The 16,939-nt window shown below is 43.7% G+C and overlaps 1 protein-coding gene across 2 annotated transcripts in view; it reads left to right on the top strand.

Annotated features, from left to right (window-relative positions):
• The window catches only part of LOC130516591 (1-phosphatidylinositol 4,5-bisphosphate phosphodiesterase beta-1), a 68,858-nt gene extending 52,739 nt beyond the window's left edge, over positions 1–16,119 (top strand). Inside the window, exons 14-33 of one of the 2 annotated variants that reach the window (XM_057017753.1) lie at positions 266–440; positions 1,277–1,363; positions 1,719–1,789; positions 1,920–2,016; positions 2,123–2,207; positions 2,288–2,412; positions 2,514–2,668; positions 2,737–2,901; positions 2,979–3,078; positions 3,167–3,271; positions 3,357–3,472; positions 4,284–4,422; positions 4,674–4,727; positions 4,823–5,042; positions 5,634–5,802; positions 6,434–6,510; positions 6,588–6,677; positions 6,801–6,858; positions 7,009–7,095; positions 14,197–16,119. In XM_057017753.1, coding sequence (XP_056873733.1) covers positions 266–440; positions 1,277–1,363; positions 1,719–1,789; positions 1,920–2,016; positions 2,123–2,207; positions 2,288–2,412; positions 2,514–2,668; positions 2,737–2,901; positions 2,979–3,078; positions 3,167–3,271; positions 3,357–3,472; positions 4,284–4,422; positions 4,674–4,727; positions 4,823–5,042; positions 5,634–5,802; positions 6,434–6,510; positions 6,588–6,677; positions 6,801–6,858; positions 7,009–7,095; positions 14,197–14,424 — 2,403 coding nt within the window. In that variant the 3' untranslated portion in view covers positions 14,425–16,119. Of the gene's footprint in view, positions 1–265; positions 441–1,276; positions 1,364–1,718; positions 1,790–1,919; positions 2,017–2,122; positions 2,208–2,287; positions 2,413–2,513; positions 2,669–2,736; positions 2,902–2,978; positions 3,079–3,166; positions 3,272–3,356; positions 3,473–4,283; positions 4,423–4,673; positions 4,728–4,822; positions 5,043–5,633; positions 5,803–6,433; positions 6,511–6,587; positions 6,678–6,800; positions 6,859–7,008; positions 7,096–14,196 lie in introns of those variants that run through there. The other variant, XR_008947529.1, reaches the window with a different exon arrangement.
• The last annotated feature ends 820 nt before the right edge of the window (positions 16,120–16,939 follow it).

The raw sequence follows: 16,939 nt of genomic DNA, 5'->3' as shown, positions 1-16,939 counted from the left end.
TTTTAATATCCATAAACACACTTGTCCAAAAGCAGTGTACCCAATGAATAAATCAAAGATCAGCCTCCATTGCACCGTCTCCTCTGAGAGGACCAGTGTTTGTGTTTGATGCTCAGTTTCCTCCCAGGCAGCAGATCTGTGTAAACTTTTGGGCCAGCACATGGAGCGTGGTGATTGTCTCCTCATACATCTTCCCTCTTCTGACCTCACTCTCGATTTGAACTGTGATTTGATTGATGTGGTCGTTTTATTTCATGGTGGCCAGCTGGAGTCTGGAGTGCCCCTTCCCAGCCCCATGGAGCTGATGGGTAAAATCCTGGTAAAGAACAAGAAGAAGCACCACAAGACAAGCGGAAGCACCAAGAAGAAACTGTCAGAGCAGGTTTCCAACACCTACAGCGACTCTTCCAGCGTGTGCGAGCCCTCGTCCCCAAGCGCAGGTACACGCTCAAAACCGTCTCAAGAGACACTGTGGAGTTAATGACCTCGCGTGAAATATGGCCAAAAGGTCTGGAGCCATTTAACAGTCAGGTAGATGCCTCCGTGCCATCCGGGAAACACTTTAGCAGCACCCTGCTTTTGTTTGTCATCCATCATTTTTATTGCTCTCTCCATCAGCTGGACACATTATTGCTTGTTGCATATACACTACTTCCTGTCAGACATATACAGTGTGCTGCTATAGTCACCAGGGTGTCCTATATACAGACCAGTTATGCAGCCGTGTGTGAGTAAAACCATTAACCTTTATTCAAATTCATATTCTTCATTTTCTTTTTCTTAATGTGTCATATCTTTAGATATATTTGCATACTCCTGCATGTGCAAGTATGTGCCTCACTTTTTTAGTAATCTTTTTATATTCCAGGTTGCTTTATTCATTTAGCTGTAAATTATGATCGACCAGGCGAGCCATAATAACTGCGCTTGCAACCACGCACACGGAAAGCACATACTGCCCCCTGGTGGGAAATGTGGGCAACGCAGGCTTGGAAAAATGTCTTAAATTCAGTCAGTTGGCGGTAGATTAAGAAATTTGGGGTGGGAGGAACATCAAAGGCAGAGAGTTATGGCTGCAAAAAAAATCTTTTTTCTGTAAATCATTTACTTGATCCATTCATCTCAATCTGTAATGATTAGACTTTTAACGTGCATCCGAAGCCAAATCAGAGCAAAACATTTCCCGTCTCTCTGCTCCTCACACCCTTTAAAAACAAAGTGTTTGAAAGAGAGCACACTGTTTATGTTAAAAGATTACTTTGTGTTTTCCCCACAGGTTCCACCAAAGAGGAGACAGCAGAGCCCTCTCAGTCTTCTGAAGGTGCTGAACTCAGCCTGAGGGCGCACGGCAGAAAGTCCATCGGTGAGCTATACATAGCACACAGTGACCTCACATTCTTAGGGGAGGGTAATTAGCCATGCTGCCATGAGCCCAGCTGTAGAAAGCTGAAGGTCGGTTTGACCATCACGTTGCAGAATTAATTTCATCACTCTCGCTGTGACCACGGATTTCGTGCTAAATCTTCATTTGAGCTCTCATTTTGTGGCCCTGAGCACCGATGACGTGGGAGCAAAACGCTCAGAAGAAAATCCAATTGATAGTCCAGCCACAATTCGTGCAAAACCTGCAAGACTCGTGTTCCCACTTGAAACCAAATTAATTGAATTCATTATTTTGCATTTGAATGATTTTCAAATATTGGTGACTCGCGTTTCAGGTGAGGTGGAGGCCGAAAGCGAGGATGATGATGACGATGATGATGACTGCAAAAAAGGCTCAATGGATGAGGTTTGTGATTTCGAGACGCGCCTCACCGCCACCTTTACAGCACAGCTCTCTCTAGTGGACACATGTGGTAACGCAATTTAAAATGAAAAGTTCCAATTATTATTATTTGATTGTGTGTTTTCACACATAGGGCACAGCTGGCAGTGAGGCCTTTGCGACAGAGGAAATGTCCAACTTGGTTATATACATCCAACCAGTGAAGTTTCACAGCTTTGAGGCATCTAAAAGTAAGTTGAGTCAATGTGGAGAGTTGAGATTTTTAGATAACTGACTGCAAGATTCAGTCAGTTAGGAGAGTGTGTTTTTTGCTCATTATCATGTTTATTTCCACAGAGATCAATCGCAGCTACCAGATGTCGTCGTTTGTTGAGACCAAAGCTTTGGAGCAACTGACTAAATCCCCAGTGGAGTTTGTAGAGTATCCTTCCTTTTCCTGAAAGGTGAGAGAGGTTCTGTCATCCAGACTGTTTAGCATTGTCCTTAAACAGTTCCGTTCAGATACAACAAACTGCAGCTGAGCAGGATCTACCCAAAAGGCACCCGAGTGGATTCATCCAACTACAACCCTCAACTCTTCTGGAACGCCGGCTGTCAGTTGGTAGCACTCAACTTCCAAACCATTGGTATGCTTATAAAAATCTGTTCGATCCTGTATTCATCGTTTTCCAACAATAAGCTCTTTACCATAGACAGAGTGAACGATGATTCCTTCTTTGTGTTACAGATTTGTCCATGCAGTTGAACCTGGGAATGTATGAATACAACGGCAAATGTGGCTACAGGCTCAAACCGGAGTTTATGAGGCGGCCGGACAAGCATTTTGACCCTTTCACTGAAAGCACAGTGGATGGAATAGTGGCCAACACATTGTCTGTAAAGGTGTGTGTTGCACTGAGGCGGTGGAACTCTGCAGATGTGTGTCTGATGCCCTGGGTTTCTTTTTAAAGATCATCTCAGGCCAGTTCCTGACTGATAAGAAAGTGGGCACCTATGTGGAGATCGACATGTTTGGTCTCCCGGTGGACACCAAGAGGAAAGCCTTTAAGACCAAGACATCGCAGGGCAACGCCATCAACCCCGTCTGGGACGAGGAGGCCATTGTCTTCAAGAAGGTCGGAAATGGAACTTTCTGAAAGCAGCTGCTTCGTTGTGATGTTGCAGTTAAGCTCATTTATTTTGTCTGTGTCAGGTTGTTTTGCCCACGCTGGCTTCGATCAGGATAGCCGTCTTTGAAGAAGGCGGGAAGTTCATCGGCCACCGTATCATCCCCGTCTCAGCCATCCGTCCAGGTGAGGACACCTTTTATGTTCATCACATAGGAGCTATCACCAGACTGATGCTGTCGTGATGAGCCCACATTCAACCCTCTTTGTGCAGGTTACCACTACATCAGTTTAAGGAATGAGAAGAATCAGGCTCTGACTTTACCCGCTCTGTTCGTGTACGTGGAAGTGAAGGACTACGTCCCCGACACATTCGCAGGTAGGCTTCCGTTGAAATGTGCTGAGACCAAAAGCCCCAAATCTCTGCAGGACCCAGACAAACACTGGTTCCTTCTCTCCCTCAGACGTCATTGAAGCCCTGTCCAATCCCATCCGCTACGTCAACCTGATGGAGCAGAGAGCCAATCAGCTGGCTGCTCTCACCCTGGAGGAGGGCGGAGAGGACGAGGGGGACAAAGAGGTGAGTTTGGACATTTAAAATCCACGGCTGGCAAATGAAGAGGCTGCAGGTGGAACTAAGTTTACCTAATCGCAGTTTTTTGTTTTTTATGCCACAGCTATGATAAGCAGACTTTGTTTCAGGCTGTTTTTCTTTAAGTCTCCATTTGATTAATGACACCAGGAGGCCCTGAACTCTGTTTTTCTTCTTATATTTCACTCTGCTGGGATTAAACGTTACTGTTTTATTGAGTTATTTGGATTCAAACTCTCAGAAAATCACATACTGTTTCTCTTATTTATGAACCCGACTATCGACTTAACAATAGAACATCGTCATCTCAGCGAGAACCTTAATTTTTATTAAGTAATGGCTGTTTAGCTGAACAGCAGGTGAGCGGCTCAGACAGGACTCGGGTTTATCTGGGGTCATGAGCCGGAGCGACTGGAAATAAGGGGCTTGTTCCCAAAGGGGTTCCTCTTATTTGATTAGCCAGCTGATATGATTACCCTTGAGAAAGGTAGGCGGCGAGCTGCTTCATGCTGTCGCCATGACAACAGTCAGCAAATTTATCAGTGTAGGGGAAAACAGACCACGGTGTTGGAGGGGGAGAAAGTGTGTACAGAGGGGAGTGGAGATTATTTAAGATCTCAGAGATAACCGAGGAGAGACCGGGACACGCAGGTAGACATGTTGAGAGTGGGTTATCACAGCTACGTCTACAAACTGTCCTGTGAGACGCAGGTACAACCAGAACCTCCTGGGAAGGGTCTCAACGAGTTCACGCTCATCCCAGAAATCCATCATCAGTCTGTCCGCTTGTGTATGACAGGTGGAGGCAGGAAGTGATGTCCCGTCCGAGTCAAAGGTGGACCAGAGGGCCATGCTGCCTGCAGAGAACGGACTGAGCCACACGCCCATCATCGCCCCCAAACCCCCCTCACTGGGAGGCCACCAGCCTCAATCTGCAGGTACTGTATGCAAGACCAACATCACATGCCGAAATCTGTTAGAAATCCTTCACATCAGAAGATGTGCACACCAATTTGTAGATAAATATGAATATATCATCATATCAGTATATTGGCAATAAATACATTTGGGAGTTTACAAATCATTCCATGTAAGTTCTGATTTTTTATTTATTTTCCTGGAATAAAATAAAAATTACTGGTCAAAAGTGTCTTCTGATCAAACACGTAAACTTGTTTTGGGTGGTCAGGCTCGTTGAAACCCACAGTAAAGACTGAAGACATCATTCAGAGTGTCCTCACTGGTAAGACTCCGATTTCTAAACCCTGGTGAACGTTCTAGCTGGGTGTAGCGACCCAAACGTGGCCACGTTTAGCTTCGTTTGTCTGTGTTTTCGAGAACTGGAGGCTCAGACTCTGGAGGAGCTGAAGCAGCAGAAGGGCTTTGTGCGCGAGCAGAGGAAACAGTACAAGGAGATGAAGGAGCTGGTCAGGAAGCACCATCGCAAGACCAGCGAGCTGATAAAGGAGCACAACGCCCGCATGTCCGATCTGCAGAGCCAGCACCAGCGTCGGCGCGCTGCCTTGCACAAGAGCCACAAACGAGACGGTAAGAAAAGGTAGGTAGACTTTCACCTCTTTACAAACATTTACCCTCAAAAAGGCACAACTAGAGAAGACATTTTCAAGAAATCAACCCACTACTTTTGAAACTCGCCAGCCTGCTGCTGCAATTTTGTTGATTTAGAGAGGGAAAAAGTTTAAAACCATAGGAGGGAAAGAGCTGAAAAGCTGTTAGGAATAACAATAAGTTGATAAGACTTCCCTCAAGCCTCAGAGATGCATTCAAGGCCCTCAGGAGTCCTTCACACCTGATTCAGTATTCAGAGAGCAACAAAGATTACAGTCCTCTCAGCCAGTGAGCCCCAGAGGAGGAGCGCTGAGAAAGACCGATAACCTATTTCAGGCGAGTTCCTTCTCGCTAAAAGATAAGTCGCCTCTCCAATGTTTCAAATCTCAAACATTACATCAAGGGCAATATGGTTCAAGTGCACGCATTGTGCTTGAATGGCTTACGTGGCAGACAATACAAATGCAAAATGCTGAATAGCTTCTTTCATTGTTGTGCTAAATTCCTGTTGACAGTCAAATCGACTGATCGCCGCTTGCGTTGAAAAGGTGCAGATGAGGGTGTGTGTTTGTGCCCACAGTCGGTCGGAGCAGTCACTGTCGACCCTGGACCAGGAGCTGTGCGAGCTGGATCAGGAATGCAGCCAGAGGCTGGCGGAGCTGAAGGAGCAGCAGCAGCAGCAGCTCCTCACACTCCGCCAGGAGCAGTACTACAGCGAAAAGTACCAGAAGAGAGAGCACATCAAACAGGTACGAGGGCTTTTTAAACACGTCGGCACAATAACTGATCATTTTCTCTCAGATGAGTCTCATATCAGATTTCTTTTACTCTCCTGAGACTCCCTTTTCTGGTAAATAATGTTGTAGTGGGACTACAGAAATAGTTAAATGTTGTTTGTTTGTTTGTTTTAATGCAATTTTCTTCAATTTCTTTTGGAATGACCTGCTTTTATGCCACTTAGAGAATAGACACCTAAATAGACAAATGTATCTCCTCCCCACAAAATGTGTCTAAGAAATTCTACTAAAGCTGAGCCGATAGTACTGACAAAAACCTACATTGTAAATGGGGAAAGTAGAAATTTCGCTGCCTGGTTTGTGCTTTTTGTCAATGCCCTGTAGTTTATACAGGTCAGCACATATTAATTGCATTATACAAATGACTAAACTGCGGCCATGATTGTGCTGCCTGTGCTGTGTGGAAAAGTAAATGACTTCTGCTCAAGTACACCAACATGACAAACACAACTCAAATGTTATAGGTCCGCTCAAGCAAAAGAAAAACAGGCCTAAGTGATTGCTCCTTCATTAAAAGAAAATATGAAGGAGGAGGGGAATATGGAGGGGATTTTGAACTCTCTCTGTCTCCTTCTCAATGTAGCTTGTTGAGAAACTGACCACCATAGCTGAGGAGTGCCAGAACATCCAGCTCAAAAAGCTGAAGGACATCTGTGAGAAGTAAGGCAAGTTCATTTATTTTGCTCCCATAAACTCTCACGTGGTTTTACTCACTTCAAGTATGCGTCTAACTTAAGAGAAAAAAAAGATCTTAAGAAGAGAATGGACAAGAAGCGACAGGAGAAGATCAGTGAAGCAAAATCCAAAGACAAGAACGTTACAGAGGAGTAAGTTTCTTACTTTTAATGTGCTGTTTTATATGTGGCCACTAGATGTCAGTAGAGACTAATTTAATATTTCAGCATCAGTTCGGATTTGTTGGGTTTGATTGTGAAAAAAAATCCCCACAGAGAGAAGCTGGAGATCAACAGATCATTTGTCAACGAGGTGGTGCAATACATCAAACGAGTAAGCTAGTTTTGATGAATGATTTATACTCTTGTATACCTGCTATATCATGTGTCATTTAATGAGTTAAATGTGATCCATCTCAACCTGAAGGCGTCTGTATCACCCTTAAATTGTCCTTGTGTGTCTGTTCTGTTCCTCTGTGTAAAGTTGGAAGATGCACAGAGTAAAAGACAGGAGAGGCTGCTGGAGAAGCACAAGGACATCCGTCAGCAAATCCTGGATGAAAGGCCGAAGGTAAGACAAAAAACAAACCTTTATGTGTGTCTTTGTGTGTATGAAACAGGGGATTTATTTCAGAGCTCATTTGGCACTCTTGATGTTTGATTTTTTATTTATTTATTTTTTGCTCTTGACATCATCCATCAGTAGTTTGCTCTAAATTCTAAATGTACGTCTCTGTAATTTAAATGGAATCATTATTTGGCCACTAGGGGGCGATCCGTGTCAAAGGTAGCTCCGCGCTCGTTTTGTTAATGTGTGGCATGACGGCTCAGTAAATGTACATGTACGTGAAGGTTTGGCATATCAGATATTCACTATACCCCATATTATTGTAGGATGACGGTGCAGATGAGTAATACGGTAAGACCCCCCCAGCATCCCAGTAGTTCAGTAGTATACAGCATCAGAGTGGCACTATCAACAGCCTGCGTACACCCACCTGGGAACAGAAAATGTTGCAGCTTTTTAATAGCTGAGACCTTTTTAACAGCTGAGAGAATTACAGCATGGTGTGAATTAGTGGAAATGTGCTTTTACTGTTCACAAATGTATTTTTCCTTTATTTTGTGATGCAGACTGAGTAACACTGCAGCATGACATCCTAACTGGGACAGCAGTCTAAAGAATTTGTTTTAGATATGTGGACACGCATGTTAGTGTCCCATTTCAGATGCTCTATATTTGTCAAGATCACACAGTATGTTCCTTATGTTAATATTGATCGCTGTTTTTATTCATGGGCTATTGTGTGAATGAAGAATGTTCCCGTGGCTGGATAACCGCCCACACTGGCGGCGACAGCTCCTCGATTCTTTAAAACTGCTCAGACACGAGGGTAGGAGGGACGCCGCCGACATGGAGCCCTGCACTTTGGCATGGAGCTCTTTTACATTTCCTGTAATAGCATAATAAGGTGTGGCAGTGCCAGCAAAACGCTGCATGAATGGGAACATAATATCTGTGTATCACTCCCCTCACTGATGTCTGTTTTAGCTCTTTCCTATGGTGACCGTCACAAGTGTAATAAGAGCTGTGGAGCTGGATCATCAGTGTCAAACCCTTGGCGACTTATATTCGATTCTTGAGTGTTTTAATCAGATTTCGTTCTTAGTGAAACGCAATTTCCTGCAAATTCATTACTGGAACTGAAACCCCACCCCCACCCCACCCTCCTCCCTGTCATAACAGCATTTAAATAAGCAAGAGATGTCGGAGGAAACCGGCCTGGTTAGTGGAGAATGTGGTTCTATTTGTTCAAAGATGCAGTCAACCGTGTTAATTTACAATGCAGACCACTACATGTGCCATAGAGCATGTCGCTTCAGCTCTGTATTTAAATATCCAGCTTTGTTAAGTCTGGTTTCTATCTTGTGTAACCACATGAGAAATGGTCCTTGTTGAACCCCAAACTGTTCTGTGGACAATTCTGAAAATGAAGTATTGTGCCACTCACCTCAGACAAATGGTGCACTTTGTGAATGCTGGCTATTCACCATTGTTCAACTACAGTGTATATTCCAGGTAGAGAGGACAGATAATCACAGAGCTTTGTGCAGACATGTTGTTATTGTGTCTGAATGAAGGTCGGATTAAGGTTATTGTCAGCCAGAATTGGTTAGGTTTGGTTTAGGATTCTCAAGTAGAAATATCAATTGAAAGGCCCCGCAAAGATAGCTGCACAAATGTTACTCACAAACTCCAACTGTGGTGTCCTTAATGGATACCTGTGACAGAGACCTTGGTAGCCCGATAATCACGCACAACCCGACAGAGGGGGGGAGAAAAAAAAGAAGGTGGTGAGATTTGCCGTCACTCTCAGCGTGCAATCTCAAGCGTCACTTTGTTGTTAATGATCCAATCAAATGCCCTCCAGGAGCTCCTGCCTGACGTGGGGGTGGGGGGTGCTGTTCCGGAACACCTCCTGGACCTGGTTCCCATGTACCGTCTGGTCACCATATGCCTACCTTTAATTACTTATGACTCATGTTGATCATACTCTTTTTTTCTTTTAACATTTGTCATTGCCAGTAAAAGCCCATATGCCCAAATAGACGTCAGGAGTGAGCAATAAATAATCACAAAAACACCTACAACTTCAGGGAACATCCAGTCTGAAGCTCCGTCTGCCCTGTTTGAAAGTGTTTGGATTGTTGGACGTAAGGGGGCAGATAAGATGGAAGTCTAGTGAAAAGACTCCATCATACGCTCTTTGAAGATCCTGTGTTTGGACTGGGCTGAAAGCCTATCAGGCCATGCTGCAGCTCCCAGTCATCCCATCACACGCACCTTTTTTGGCTGCGAAGGAGAGTGCGAAGTAGCACTACAGCAATATGTTCTGCAACAGTGCGTGTCGGCGGAGCATGTGTGAGCATGGTGTCAACGTGTGCGCTTTGGCAAGAAACGCGCCGATTCTTCTAAATGTGGCGGTGTCTCCCCGCGGTGAGAGCCTTAAACTAACGCAGAACCGCCGGCGTACGCGCACACCCACATACACATGCTCATTCAGGAAGCTGGAGTCCCGCGCGGTTGTCATGGAAACTCAGGTCCCCCGCTCTTACCACCTCCCCACTTCTCAAACTCTCCTCTACCCTTCGTGACACTCTGCAATCTGTTCATTTGGAACGGAGCGCTCGCGACCCGATGGCGGGGACGGTTACCGGAGGTGGAACAAACCCAGCAGGAGCAAAATGGAGGCTGGGCAAGGCGGCAAGAGCGAGCAGGTTACCGCAGACGGAACTGTCATGAGATGAAGAGATGAAGAGGAGGAGAGTGTTTATGTGACATCTCTCCCCTCCTCTGTGGTTTTTTTGATCACCCCCCCCCCCCCCTCCCCGATGGGTTAATGTAAGGGCGGCCACTGTGTTCCCACATCACAGACTTTGATCTGCATCATCTGTGCCTGGAGGACTCACATCAATAATGCACTTGGGTTCACAAACACATGCACACAATACCCAGAGGGAAAACAGAGTCCAAAGTGGGGACAGTGAAGTAAAATCCATTGTGTGTGCATGCATGTGCGTGTGCAGTGCACGCTTGGGTACACTGGTGCTGTATTGGGCTATTTTAGCTCAGCGCACCGGCATTCATGATGTAGCCAGGTCGTGGGTCCGACCTGTTGCACGGCTGGACTCCTGGAAATAAGAGTTTTGACCTTAGTGACCTTTTAGCAGCAGTAATGAAGCATTTATGACTCCTGAGTATGAGAAGGTGGGTTTGAACTGGTGGGTTTCGACTCCACTGGAACGATTTAGCAGACGTTTCAGTGGTATCGAAGCAAAAGTTTGTCCTGTTAAAGCTGTTGTTGTTGTTGTGGTGACGGCGATGCATCACGTGGTTGTTGCAAAAGGGTTCACACTTCCTCCCAGATCTACAGAGCACTTTTCAGGACTATGTTTGTTTTTGTGGCATCACCTTCCACTCGGTTAGGAGGTCTGTTTTGTTTTTATTGCATTTTTAACAGCCAGATATTAAATATGCATGCACAACAGACACTATTTGAAACAATGAACAACAACAGTGCTTCATAAAAATAGACTTGTGTTTATTTAAGTTTTTTTTTCAGCTAAATGCCTCATGTAGAGCATCCCAACTTTAGATGGAAGATCTTTTAACTCTAAACACATTTCAATGCTAGCCTTTCAGTTTGAACCTGTCCTTTTAGGGAAAAGACTCATTACTGTACGCGCACGGTGGAGGTATGTAGGAGTGTATTTTAATTCCAGGACCTGAAGTTGAACCTGAAAAAAATCTCCACAAAACAATGGATGAATTATTTCATATAGCCAGGAAAGGGCACTGACACAGACAGAAGGGTGAAAAATGAGCATGCTGTGTTTCCTGATTTTACTTAACGTGTTTTTCACTCTTCTGCACTGAGCAGGGGTAGAGTTCACTTTGACATTACATGGTTAATATAGTGGAAAGCGTATTGAGACTACCTCAGAGTTGGAATTAACCTTACTGTGGCATGCGTGGAAAAGCTGTGTTTTCTGCTTCTTTAATGCACTCAATGCATTCAGATTACAGAAAGGCTGTGAAACAGCAGTATCAGCCAGCTAAAACTGACATTTAATGCAAACGTTAGAAGCCACAGACAGCCTCATCTCACTTGGACCTCCTGAATGTAGCTGCGGAATGAGAGACTGCTGCACGGGGTGGATGCACAGCAGCATGTTGCTGCAGCGGGCGTTACGTCACAGCTCAAAGCAAAGAATTAATTTGGCTCTTTGGAGGCCTCCTCTGCTTCCCTTGATAGCTCCTCTAAACGAGGACAGCGTGTGAAGAAGGTCACAGAATGCTATATTTTAAGAAAGTCAAAAGTGAGAGTTGCGTGTGCATGCGTGCGTGTGTATGGTTTGTTGTCGGGGTCAGAAGTGTTCAGAGGACACTTACAATGAGCCCACTGTGCTGCTAACACTCAATGACTTGTATTTTCAGCTGGAACAGATCTACCAAAGTATCGAACAGGGAGTTGGTTGAATTTACTGTGCTGGACTGACAAAAACATAATGCTACGAATGTTCGTGTTGGAGATGAGGAGCTCATTGGTCTGGAGATGGAGATGGAGCCGACCTCGCAGATGTGCGGACATACACGTGGCTGGCGTGCAGGAATGCTCCGCCCCTAATTAGGCCATGAACAGCAGAGAACAGGAAGAGTGAAGCTGAGGGACCATGGGGCATCTTCAGCCATCTGGTTCTGGTGTGTTGCATGTCCGCTGTGAGAGCCCCACAGAGAGAGTGAGAAGTAACAAGAGAAGGTGACCTTATGATGCTGCGCTCAGTAGGGCCTTTTCATCACGGTTTAAGTTTCCCTTTTTCACTGGTTCCACCTTTATTTTAGGGGACGAAAAGATTCCTTTGGTTCTGTAATGAACCTTAATATGTTTTAAGCAGATAAACGTAACTCGAGACAAACTGACCTCTGTATTTATCCAAGTTTTAGGCACTCTGTGTCCATGCAGTGCTACTAGAATTCAGGTCAGGCACCTGAAACCATTGAGATTTTATCATGTTGAGTCGTATCTGGCCTTGTGTCTTTATTCATCTAATTGCTGTAACTCATCCGCGGTTGATTCCAGCAGCTAATATTCAAGCATTTACTTTATATATAATTGCATTTTAACAATTCACCTTGATTTTTGCTGGTAATATAAGCTTTGTTTTGGAACACAGCTTCAACTCAACTCCAGCCACATAGTTATTGATATTCGGCTAATGAATTAGTTAGCTAATTCATTTAATTTTATTCGATAATTCACTTAAACACAAGAAAAACAGCATTTCATTGTTGTAGTTTTTGCGTCGTAAAACATTTTTTCCACACACGTTTGCCACCATATGATTTATTTGGTATCTAAAACTACTCTTATGAAACAGCTTAAGAAACCTTTCGATGTAATAATAGTTTAACACTCTAATCTGAGCATGAGACGCTGCCATTGGATTTTCCAACTGCAATCTGAAACTGCAGAGACACAATTCTGTTCAGTAATTAAAAACTACTGTGGTTTGATTGTAAAGAAATACGCCAAAGCGCTAAGAGCAAGTACTCCGTCACAGTCTTGTCTTATTTTGCTATGCAGTGCTCTTGAATTAAATGGATGTGCCATCTCATAAGCTAAAGTGCTGGGAGCAGAACATTGGATAGCAGTCCTTGACCTTCATCTGCTTTTCCTCTCCCCTTTTTTATTCAGTCTCTTTGTCCCCTTGTGGAACAAACTGTTGCTTTAAATTTATTCATTTGTTATATCAGGGTTTAGATGTTCAAACTGGTGTTTTGTCACAAAACTCCTCTCGTTAATAAAATGTTTGTCTTTTTAACCACATTTATTGCTCAACAAGTTAAAAAAACACATGAAGCAATGTGTCTTATGTGCGCAGGGGCTTCTACGATGGTGCATGTGCTCTTTTTAGAAACCCCCCACTCTAGCCCAGGTTTTTGTTCAGCCACAATATGGATTCCAGCTCAATCCTTAAGAACTATCAGGTATTATCTCACAATGCTGATGTGACCGTATTGAGCCTCAGGACTCTGACACAATTCATCTTAGCAGATTTTCTTTTAATTACCGCTCTCCCATGGGAACCAGCGGGGTAGTTAAACAGAGAAATCAGCATTACAGCAATTATTGGCTCACAATGAAATGAATACAACCTTGTCATCTGTAATCATTGTGGGCACCTATGCCTGAGAGAAAAACAGCTTCTACCTATTTCATTCAGTAAGAGGAATGATTTTGTACAGGAGGGGATCGTGATGCCCCTCGGCGCTTTCATTCCTGGTCAGTGAACCGCCTAAGTCAGTGAATTTATATGCATTTGGATTTTGAAAGCAGACAGTTCTAATATCAAAACAAACAGAATTATTATACAAGTTCTCACTTTCCTCAGCTCCTGGGAGCATTTAAGCATCTTTCTACTCTTTTTTGCTGTGAGTTGCATCTGTCTCCCCATTCCCCTTATTCAGACTCAACAGGCAACGGTTTTCAGCTGAAAACCTCAGATAAACCTACTCCGCGCTACTCATGCAGCATCAAACACACAGTTAGTAGCTACGTGGTAAATGCGGGGAAGCGTTTGGCAGCGTAACGGTCAGACAAGTCCCTCGGGAGTTGGTGGAAATCAAAAAAAGAGCTGAAAATCAAAGCAAACATTGGACTGGCTTTTGTGAGGCTGCCAGAAACATGTCTAAATATGAATAGTGATTTTATGTTGGACTGTGTTGTTGTTCAAAGACAGCAGATAAACAAGCGGTGCGTGTCACACACTTCATGTTCCCACAGTCTGCTCAATGATTCTGCAGCCGTGGTGCATTTCTGCAGCGTTGAAACCCTTTTTATTTATTCAGTCCAACAATCACAGGCAGGTACTCTATAAACAGTGCTGTAAAATCAGTGCAGAACACTAACTGTACCTCAGTGTAAATCATTTCAAATGGATTAATAGTTACTAAACTTAAAATGCCCACGTTTCTATGCTACATTTGTTAATTTTAGGCCTGCTTCAAATATAAGCCTGTGTTGATGTGCACCGATCCTCTCAGGGGTCTTATTTGTGACTTCACCTGTCAGTAATCTCCTGTTCTGACGTCTACCTTGTTCTTCTGCAGCTACAGAGCGACCTCGACCAGGAGTACCAGGACAAATTTCGGCGGCTACCTGTGGAGATCCAGGAGTTTGTTCAGGACAGTAGCAAAGCCAAGCTAAGTGAGGATTGCTTGTACGGAAAGCTTCCGGCTTCTTCTTCGACAACAGAGAGGCTGAACCACAAGGCGTCACAGTCGGAGGACGAAATTGAGGAGGGCTCCACAGAAAGGGTCTACGACACGGCCCTCTAGAGCCTAAAGCGCGTGCTGTGCCTCACATTGGGACAGTGATGGGTGGGTTTACCACAGATCTAGGAAGAGACTGCTACAACTTAATGGCAGGATCAGTTGCATTCTGAGACAGGATTAGTAAGTAAAGGTGCTTTCTTCATGGAATGCAGTCTCGTCTTTTTTTCTTTTTTTTTCGCATATTTTATGTTGTCCATTTCGGTATGGCCACGGGATGTGTTGATGTTTGCAGGAGTACCTTACTTGAACTGTTGCACAGAGAGTGTAGTTTCTTTTCACGATTGTCCATCACGGATTGTGGTGGTCAGCGAGGCGCGAGGTGCCAAGAGTTTGAATTCACTTTGTCATTTCGAGTGGAGTCATCTTCATTTGTTACCGGTGTATAGTTAGCCTTTGACTCTTCCATCTTTGTAAGAATTAGATTTATCGTTACATATTTGCACTGAAGGCTTATTATGTCCAGTAACTGTATCTTTATTTAACCCAGAAGCACTGGTTGCTCACTGGTTTCTCAATTTAGTTCTCACAGAACTAGACCTAGGTATGAGTTGCTGCTACTTTCTTTTTAAAATCCATCCTCTTTTTTTAACCATTAAGTGGTTTGTATGATGTTGTACATGTTAATATTAGGCGGTGTTCTGTCATTCTCTTTGGTTCGGCTAGTTTTTAATGTTGGGACTGGGCGCGGATGTAAAGGGAAAGTGTTGTACAGTATCTGCATGTGCTAGATCAAGTGTCAATGATACAGTAGCTCTGTAGCAATGATTTCCATCTTGAACATATAAACCCTGGATGCAGTCTGGCTTGAATCTGAATGGGATTTAAATAAGCAACAACTTTTTAAATCGAGCATGAGACGGCTTAAGTTAAGACCAAACTTAATAAGACCAAATTAGGATCCTGCTGTAACTTTGTTGAAATGGTCTTCTTACTCGGTTCGTGGTGTACATGCAGCGGAATGTGCGTGCAGCTCCCCGGTACACAGAGCAGATGCCCCAGCACCGCTGGAAATAAGTCACCTACTGACGTTATTGTCAATATTCACCCATAATTGGTAGCTGTGGTGTGAAGTGGGGAACTAGTTCAGTTATGTATAAACATGCAGCAAACTCTGAGTTTATACCTGTCAAGTGTTGACTGGTCTGTTTCCTCTTTAAATAACACAGTGTCCCATTTGGTACCCATAAGCTGTTCTCAACTTCCTGAATGTCCAGTGCAATTTAATCTGTGGGTCATTTGATACAGTTAAAAAAGAAATGAAGGGTGACCTGAAATGTAAGTACAAGTTTTTTTAAAGATATTGCTGTGAGAGTCCTGTGCCTTTGAATTGGTTTGCCTTGTTTGATGTTGAATGTGTGAATTACACCCTCACTTTAAAATAATAATATTAATTGCCATTATGTTCTAGACTGGTATTAAATAGGCTGTTTTAAGTACAGTACAACTACTGAGAAATGCTTGTGATGAGCAGTGTTTGTCATGGGTCTGATAAATGAAATGCAAGATATCTCTTTTTTTTATCATCTTGAACCACTCTATTTACCAACCCCTAGATCACCCTTCATCACCTTCTATGTATGCACTCTAGAAATGTAAATGTATGTATCACATAAGGCTAAAATGTCAAATTGATATTTAAAAAAAATAGCGTAAAGGGAATATTGCTTGTAATTACAATAAATGTGGCTTTTATTGTAATTTCTGGAGTAGAGTCGTGTGTCTTTTGAATTTGTCATCACTGTTCTCAGAACAATTTTGGTGCTATTTTTACATCCTAAACTATGTCTGTGTATGTCACATAACTGCAGATTGTGTCATTTTACACCCTCATTTTACCCTCTTATAGTCACATCTAACTGTTCCTTATTATTTGACTGTGATTGTCATTAATCGTCGGTTATGTTTTCATTCATCTGTGTTGAAATTCACCTTTTGTCAGTGTGTGTGAATGAATTATTATATCAGTGTTAGCCCACCCTCATTCTAACATAATGGAATGGAAAGAGAAGATTGCGCCACTGAACATTCGCAATTATGGCCCAAACCCACCTATAGAGTGAGTGTTTGGAGTCATCGGCACAGCAATTGGCTAGGTGTGTGTGGGTGTGTGTATGAGTCTGTGTGTGTACATGTGTGTAGGTGAGCATATGTGAAAATGTGTCACACTCAGGGGCAGGGGATGTTGGGGCGAAATCATCGATGACCTACTTCCAATGATCTCCTGGGCAACAGTAACACTGAAACAACCCAGCAGGAACATGATTTCAAGCCTCTACGTCAATGATTCACGTAGCAGCACTTCACTGAGACTGACTGACAACCAGCAACATCAGACCTTAGTGTTCAATTCCAAGGCTCAAGCTTTGTACAACTTAACCTTGGCAATTCACCTTGATATGCATCATCAGTGATAAGCTGAGTTGACTTGTGTCTGGCCAGGAGTGCATGTTTGTGTGGCGTGGGTACATGAAAACAGGAGTCACCCATGATCAGATTGTGACGCGTTATTGAGCTGTGT

This window comes from Takifugu flavidus, chromosome 19 (assembly GCF_003711565.1).
Source record: "Takifugu flavidus isolate HTHZ2018 chromosome 19, ASM371156v2, whole genome shotgun sequence".
Taxonomy (NCBI): Eukaryota; Metazoa; Chordata; class Actinopteri; order Tetraodontiformes; family Tetraodontidae; genus Takifugu; species Takifugu flavidus.
Note: the sequence above shows the minus strand (reverse complement) of the source record. Positions and strands in the feature narration are given on the sequence as shown.